Source organism: Sturnus vulgaris, chromosome 1 (assembly GCF_052056855.1).
Source record: "Sturnus vulgaris isolate bStuVul1 chromosome 1, bStuVul1.hap1, whole genome shotgun sequence".
Classification (NCBI taxonomy): domain Eukaryota; kingdom Metazoa; phylum Chordata; class Aves; order Passeriformes; family Sturnidae; genus Sturnus; species Sturnus vulgaris.
This window is the reverse complement of record NC_142243.1, coordinates 1,398,147-1,405,814: the sequence shown is the minus strand read 5'-3', so window position 1 is coordinate 1,405,814 and position 7,668 is coordinate 1,398,147. Positions and strand designations below refer to the sequence as shown.

At 63.3% G+C, this 7,668-nt stretch overlaps 1 protein-coding gene across 1 annotated transcript; it reads left to right on the top strand.

Annotated features, from left to right (window-relative positions):
- Positions 1-482: 482 nt before the first annotated feature.
- Positions 483-5,486, top strand: LOC106862794 (D-serine dehydratase-like). Its single transcript, XM_014892010.2, has 8 exons — positions 483-557; positions 1,290-1,439; positions 2,355-2,635; positions 3,164-3,350; positions 4,506-4,627; positions 4,703-4,892; positions 4,974-5,079; positions 5,150-5,486. The coding sequence occupies exons 1-8, from the start codon at positions 538-540 to the stop codon at positions 5,237-5,239; spliced, it is 1,146 nt and encodes a 381-aa protein (XP_014747496.1). The 5' UTR covers positions 483-537; the 3' UTR covers positions 5,240-5,486.
- Positions 5,487-7,668: the final 2,182 nt, after the last annotated feature.

Genomic DNA, 7,668 nt, shown 5'->3' with positions numbered 1-7,668 from the left:
ACTTAAATGTGACAAGTTGGGGGGGTCTCAGCAGCTGTGCACCCCCATGTCACGAGTTTAGGGGGGGTCTCAGCAGCTCCCCACACATGTCACAGGTTTAGGGGGTCTCAGCGGCTTTGCACCCCCATGTCACGAGTTTAGGGGACACAGCAGCTCCCCACACGTGTGTCACGAGTTTAGGAGGGTCTCAGCAACATCAGGTGTGTCCCCGCCGTGTCCCAGGGGGGGACATTCAGCCGTTCACACATGTCACGAGTTCAGGGGGGGTCTCAATCCCCCGTTTGTCCCGTGTCACCAGCCCGGGGGTCTCCGCAGCCCCCGCAGCACGTCCCGGTCCCGGTGTCCCCTCCGTGTCCCTCCCGGCTGTCCCCGGAGCTCGGCAGCCTGTCCTGGCCGCGTGTCCTCCGCTGGCCCTGCCACCCCGGCGAGGCCCCTCGGCTGGCAGTGACCCTTGTCCCCGCTCTGGCGGCGGTGCCACCGCGTCACGTGGGGCACGGGGCACCCGCGGGGCCACCGGAGCCAGAGCCGGACGGAGCCATGGACGGACACACGGACAGGTGGGCAGGGCAGGGAGGGGACACGGGCCGGGGCAGGGGACGCCGCGGTGGCGGGGACACGAGGTCACGCTGCTGGAGGGTGTTCCCGTCCCGCTGGAGATTGGACTGGTGCCCGTGTTGCCGGATTTCGGCTCAGTTGGCCCCAGCCCAGGTGACCCAATTCCGGACATCCTGTCCCAAGGATTCCCCCTCCCCACAAGTATCCCTTTTCCCAGTGTCCCTTTTCCCTGTGTCTCAGTCCCAGGTGTCCCCATCCCAGGTGTCCCAGTCCCGGGTTTCCCAGTCCCGGGTTTCCCAGTCCTGGGTTTCCCAGTCCCAGCTTTCCCTGTTCCATAGATTGAAGTCCCAGGTATCCCTGCTTCCAGTATCCCTATCCAAGGGGACCCAGGTGTCCTTGTTTCAGGTGTCCCACATGTCCCACTCCTCCTCCCATATCCCAGTCCCAGCACCCACCTGACTCCAGGAAAACCCTGGATTGTGCCTTAGGAGCAAGGGACACCCTGGGGCTACCTCAGCACCGTCCCCACCCAAAATCCCCAGTGCCGGGTCTCTGGGGGAGCCCACACCCCCCACCCGGGGACAGGGACCCCCAGCACCCTCCGGGGGTGTAGGGTGGCGTTAGGTGGGTGTAGGGTGGGCAGAGGGAGGGTTTGAGGGTACAGGCTGGGTTTAGGTTGGGGAAGGGGTTCACAGCAGGTTCCCCCCACTCCCTCCCCCTCCCCACATTCCCAGCTCGTGGCTGGGAGCCCCCCTGGAGCAGTTGCCCACCCCGGCGCTGACCCTGGACCGGGCCACGCTGCGCGGGAACGCCGAGAGGATGCGGGAGCGCTGCCGGGCCCTGGGGCTGCGCCTGCGCCCCCACGTCAAAACACACAAAACCCTGTGAGTGTGACCCCAGAACCCCCCAGTACCCATCCGGAACCCCCCGACATCCTCCCCCCATGCCTCTGTGTCCCCCCAGTACCCCCCAAACTTCACCCAGTTTTCCCACCAGCATCTCCCCATCCTCACCCCAAAAATCCTTCTCCAGCATCCCCCCCATCCTCCCAGTATCCCCCACCCTCCCCACCAGCTTCCTCCCCAGTATCCCCCAGTTTCTCCAGCATCCTCCCAGTATCCCTCCCACCGCCCTCCCATCTTCCCCTCAGGACACCCCACCTTCCCACCCAGTATCTCCCAATCCTGCCCCGGTTCTACTCAGCATTCCCCCAGTTTCACCCCCAGCCTCTCCCCAGTATCCCTCCAATATCCTTCCAGCATTTTCCCAGTATCCCTCCCAGCATTCCCCATATCCCCCCTCAGCATTCCTCAACTTCCCCCTCAGTATCCCTCCATTATTCCTACAGATTCCTCCCAGTATCTTCCCATCCTCTCCCCTAGCACCTCTCAGCTTCCCTCAGGCATCCTCCCAGAATCCCTCCCAGCACCCCCTCATCAGCCCCACCTTCCCCCCAGGTATTTCCCCATCCTCCCAGTATCCCCTCACCATCCTCCCAGTATCCCACATCCTCTCCCTTGTACCCAGCTTCTTCCCCAGTATCCCTCCCAGAATCCCTCCCAGCACCTCCTCATCCTCCTTCTCATCATCCTCACTCTCACCATCCCCATCTTCCCCCCAGGGCCTCCTCATCCTCCCTCTCATAATCCTCACCTTCCTCATCCTCCCTCTCACCATCCCCATCCTTCCAGTGCCCCCCAAGTCTCTTTTAGCTCCCAGCACCCCCCCCCCCAGCATCCCCCAGCACCTCTCCGGCATTCCCTCATCGTCCTCCTCCTCCCTCAATCCCCGATTTCCAGGGAAGGGGCGGAGCTGGCGACGGGCGGGACCCGCCGGGGCATCGTGGTGTCCACGCTGGCCGAGGCTCGCTTCTTCGCGGCCGGGGGCTTCGATGACATCCTGTACGCGTTCCCGGTGCCACGGTGGCGCCTGGCCGAGTGCTCGGAGCTCGCCCAGCGCCTCCAGGAATTCCAGGTGCTCCTGGACAGCCCCCAGGGGCTGGAGCTGCTGCTCCAGAACCCCCTTCCCAATGGGAAGCGCTGGCTCGTCTGGCTCAAGCTGGACTGCGGGAATGGCCGGGGTAGGTGACCCCCAAATCCCACCCCGGGGTGCAGGGAGGGGGCATCTTGTGCTGTCCCGAGGGGGTTTCATCCAGGATGGGCCATGGGGTGGGATGCTCTGAGTGCCCCCCGGATCCAGCAGCTCAACCAGGATGGGGCATTGAAGTCCCTAAAAGTCATTAATCGAGGATGTTCCTTCAGGGAACGATGTCCTGTGTCCCTCCAAACCACCAGGTTCTCCATCCCAACCATGATGGAGCATCTAACCCCCCCCTAAAATCATTATTTAAGGATGCTCCATGGGAATGGATCCCCATGTCCCTCCAGATCCTCCATCCCAGCCATGACAGAGCATCTCAGCCCCTCCAAAATCATTTTTCCCAGCCAGGCCTGGGAAATCCGGCACGAGCGGCCCCAAAGCCCCACGATGGAATTTCCAAACCCTCAACTTCCCAACCCCATCCCCACATCCCCACCGCCAGGATGCTCCATGGGGCGATGTCCCAGTGTCCCCAAGCCCCCTCCCACGCTCGTGTCCCCCTCCCCAGCCGGGATTCGTCCCACGGATCCCGAGGCGCTGGCCCTGGCGCGCTCCATCGCCCAGGGCTCCCCGCAGCTGGTGACACTCGTGGGGGTCTACGCGCACTGCGGGAACACCTACGGCTGTCGCGACATCCCGGCCATCCAGGCCATCGCCAGGGACACCACGGCCGCCGTGCTGGAATTCGTCACCGCGTGAGTGGCCGGGATGAGCGGGATTCAGGGGATTTGGGGACAGGAAGGGTCAAGGCGGCCGCTGTCCCTTCCCCGAAGTGCGGCTGTTGGTTGTAAATTCGAATCGCCCCCATAAAGGGGCCCTCAAAGCCCCCCCGGGGGGCACCGGGGGGTGGCGGCGGCGCCGCTCGCCTTTGATGTGGCTGCGGTGGCGAGTTGTGACCTGGGGCATTGTCCCCTCCCTCCTCCCTGTCACCCTTTCATCCCGCCGGGGGTTCGCATCCTGCAGGGAATTGCGGCCGGATGGTTCCTGCTGGGAAATGGGGGAGGGACCTCCCCCCACCATCCGCCAGAGACAGGGATGTGCCCACCTGGGGACACGTCCTGGGGGTCACCGGCCCGGCCCGGCCCGTGGTGGCACCGGGTTGTGGTGGGGAAACCTCAGATCCCACCCCCTCCCCAAAATCTGGGGGGTGCTGGGGCACATCTGGGGGTCCAGGAATATCTGGGAGGGGTCCCAAGGACATCTGGGGGGTGCTCGGGCACATCTGGGAAGGGTCCCAGGCACCACCAGGGGGGCCTGACACATCCCGGGGGGGTTTCTGGCACATCTGGGAACGGCCTGGCACAGCTGAGGGGATCCCAGGCACATCTGGATGATCTCTGGCACAACTGCGGCCTCCCAGGCACATCTGGTGGCATCCTCACGCATCCTGGGGAGGTCTCCAGCACATCTGGGGGTCCTCATTTACATCTGGGACTGCTTTAAAACATCTGGGGGGGTGTCCAGCTCATACGGGTGGATCTCTGGCACACCTGGGGATGCTTGGGCACATCTGGAGGGTGCTCTTCCACATCTGGGGGGATCTGGAGGGACATACACCCGCCCTGAGTCTTTGAGGGGGCTCTCGGGCACATCTGGCTGGCACCTGGGCCCATCTGGATGTGTCCCCAGCACATCTTTCATTCTCCCTGGCACGCTGGGGGGGAGGCGCTGCCACATCTGGATGGCTCCCTTGAGTGTTTGGGGGGCTCCCCGGCACATCTGGGGGGCCCAGAGGTGCAGGATCCACCTCTGGTCTTGTTCTCAGCAGTGTCCGGGGGTGACAGACCCACCTCTGGTCACCTGGGGGTGACGTCCCCGATCACCCAGAGGGTGCCCCCGTGTGTCCCCAGGCTGCGGCAGGCGGGGATCCCGTGTCCCCAGGCCACCATCGGCTCCACCCCGTCCTGCAGCCACCCGGTGCCGGAGATGTCGCAGCTCACCGAGGTGCACCCGGGCAATTACCTGTTCTACGGTGAGTAATTACACGTGTTCTACTTGTCCCCCGAGGGTGGGACACGGCCAGGCTGAGCCTTTGTTCCCCCCGCAGACCTGCAGCAGACCCAGCTGGGCTCGTGCCGGCCCGAGGAGGTGGCCATCCGTGTCCTCACCAGGGTCATCGGCCACTATCGCCACCGCGGGCAGCTGCTCGTGGACTGCGGCTGGGCCGGGCTGAGCCTGCACGGCCGCGACCAGGGACCCGCGGGCTGTGCCGCCATCGAGGGCCACCCCCAGCTCCGGTGACACCCGCGGGGGCCAGGGGAGGGGAGGGAGGGACAGGCGGGGACGAGGGGTGACACCTGTGCCTCGTGTCCCCGCAGGCTGGTGGGGCTGACCCAGGAGCACGGGCAGGTGGAGGCTGTGGACGGGGAGCTGGATTTCGAGCAATTCCCGGTGGGAAGCATCCTAGCGCTCATCCCGTACCATGTGAGTGTCAGCCCCGCGTGTCCCCTCTGTGCCAGTCTTGTGTCACAGCTCAGTGTCCCCTCTGTCGCAGGCCTGTGCCACGGCCGCCATGCACCCCGTGTACTTCGTGCACGCTGCCGGGAAGGTGGTGGAGCTCTGGCGCCCCGTGCGCGGCTGGTAGAGACGAGAGAGAGGAGATTCTGGGGGGATGCACCCGCACCCAGACCCTGCACCCACCCTGGACCGAGACTCTGCACCCACCCTGGACCAAGACCCTGCACCCACTCCCACAGTCATTCCCATTCCCTGCACCCACTCCATGTCCCTGTCCCTCCACCCACGCCGGAATGCTGCGCCCACTCTGAGACCCTGCCCCACCCCCCAGGTGCTGCACCCACACCGGGGCTCAATAAAGCTGCTTCTCCCGCTTCCAGGCACTTATTCCCGCGGGGAGCCGTGGGGAGGTGGAGAAGGGGGTGGGTGACACCGTTCCTGCGGTGCCTTCGACCCCAGGTCGGACCAGTCCGGTCCAATTTGGACCCATTCCGATGGGAGAGTCCCGGCTGGGACTCGAACCTGAGATCCCAGGAGCTGCCAGAGGCAGGGCTCCACGCCTGGCCACGCCCCTCATGGCGCGCGCAGCCAATGGGAGCGCGCCCCGCCCGGCCCTGCCCGGGGGAGCCACGCCCAGCCCGGCCCGGCCCAGGCGCGACGGAGCGGCGAGAGGAGCCGAGCGGGGCCGGACGGAGCCGAACCGGGACCGAGCTGGGGCCGAGCTGGGACACAGCGGGGCCGAACGGAACCGAACCGGAACCGAGTGGGGCCGGACGGAGCTAAGCCAAGACCGAGCAGGGCCGGGCGGAGCCGAACCGGGACCGAACCGAGACCGAGCGGGGCTGGACGGAGCCGAACCGGGACTCAGAGGGGCCGAACGGAGCCGCACCGAGACCCAGCGGAACCGAACCGGGACCGAGCGGGACCGAACGGAGCCACACCGAGACCCAGCGGAGCCGAACCGGGACCGAGCGGGGCCGAACGGAGCTGAACGGAGCCGAACCGGCGCCCAGTGAGGCCGACCGGCGCCAAACCGGGACCGAGCGGGGCCGGACGGAGCTGAACGGAGCCGAACCGGCGCCCAGCGAGGCCGACCGGCGCCAAACCGGGACCGAGCGGGGCCGGACGGAGCCGAACCGGGACCCAGCGGAGCCGAACCGAGGCCGAGCGGTGCCGGACGGGACCGGAGCGGTTCGGAGCAGTTCGGTGCCACTCGGGCTCGGTTCGGCCCGGCCCGGAGCGGGGGTCCCGGGCCGGTCCCGACGATGCGGACGCTGCCGGTGCCGCTGCTGCTGCTGCTGCTGAGCCCGGTGCGGGCGGGACGGGACCGGGAGGGGGAGCGGGAGCGGCACCGACCCGGGACCGGGATGGGACGGGACCGGGATGGGACGGGCTGGGTCTCGCGATGCCCCCGGGGCCCTCCGGGTCACTTCGCTCCGTGGCTTTTGTTGAAGTTTTTTGGGTTTGGTTCTGTTAAGTTTGGGCCATTTCGGTTCAGTTCCTTTTCTTTCATTTTATTCCGTTTCCCTCCATTTTTTTTTTTACTCTTTATTTTCTTTTATTTTCCTGTTTTATTTTCTATTTATTTTCTTTTTCTTTTCCTTTCTATAATTTTATTTTTATCGTTCTTTTAATCATCCTTTTTATTTTTGATTTTATTTTTATTTTCTCTTGTATTTCCTTCACCTTTTTTGAATTTCATTTTATTTTCCTCTTTTTTTTAATTTTCCTTTTTTATTGTATTTAATTTTCCCTGTTTTATTTCATCTTACCCTATTTTACTTTCCTTATTTTCCTTTTATTCCCCTTTATCTCACGTTGTTTTCCTTCCACTTTAATTTAATTCAGCTTTTCCCTTCTTTACTCTTTTATTTCGTTTATTTCTTTTCATTCCTTTCCATTCCAATGCCATTTACCTCACTTTTATTTACTATTTATTTCCTTTCCTTTTTACTCTTTCCGTTTGATTCCCCGCTTTTATTTATTTCCCTTTCTCATCATTATTTATTTTTACTCTTCCTCAATTCCCACTCTTTCCCCTCCTCCAAACCCCCTTTTCCATGGTTTTTTTTTGGGGGGGGGGGGTTCCCAGTGGGAATTCGCGGATTTAGGGGAAACTGAGGCAGGATCTCCTCTGTGCCCGCAGGTGCCGGGGCGGGGCGGGGAGTGTCCCCAGTGTCCCCCCGGTGTCCCCGAGCCCTGCGACAGCCGCTGCCCGCCCTGCACCCGCAGTGAGTACCCCCAAAACCCCCCCCGAACCCAGCGGCACTCCCCCAAAAAAACCCCAAAAAACCCAAAAAATGCCCCAAACCCGCAGCGCGGAGCCCCGCGGAGGAGGAGCCGGAGGAGCCGTGCCCGCCCTGCCCGCCCTGCACCCGTGAGTGGCACCGGGACCCCAAAGGGGGGCACTGGGGAGGGGTCCCCCTTTCTGCCTCCGTTTCCCTTTTCGTGCCTCAGTTTCCCCGTGTCGCTCCTTAATTTCCCCTTTTGTTCCTCAGTTTTCCCTTGTGGTGCCTCAGTTTCCCTCCATCGTGTCTCTCCTCGTGTCATTCCTTA

Bases quoted from the DNA above. Each gene is read 5' to 3' on its own strand.
- LOC106862794 (XM_014892010.2), top strand. From the start codon at position 538: ATGGACGGACACACGGACAG. The intron at 1,440-2,354 runs GTGAGTGTGACC...CCCGATTTCCAG, and splicing joins GTCAAAACACACAAAACCCT to GGAAGGGGCGGAGCTGGCGA. The intron at 5,080-5,149 runs GTGAGTGTCAGC...CCTCTGTCGCAG, and splicing joins TAGCGCTCATCCCGTACCAT to GCCTGTGCCACGGCCGCCAT.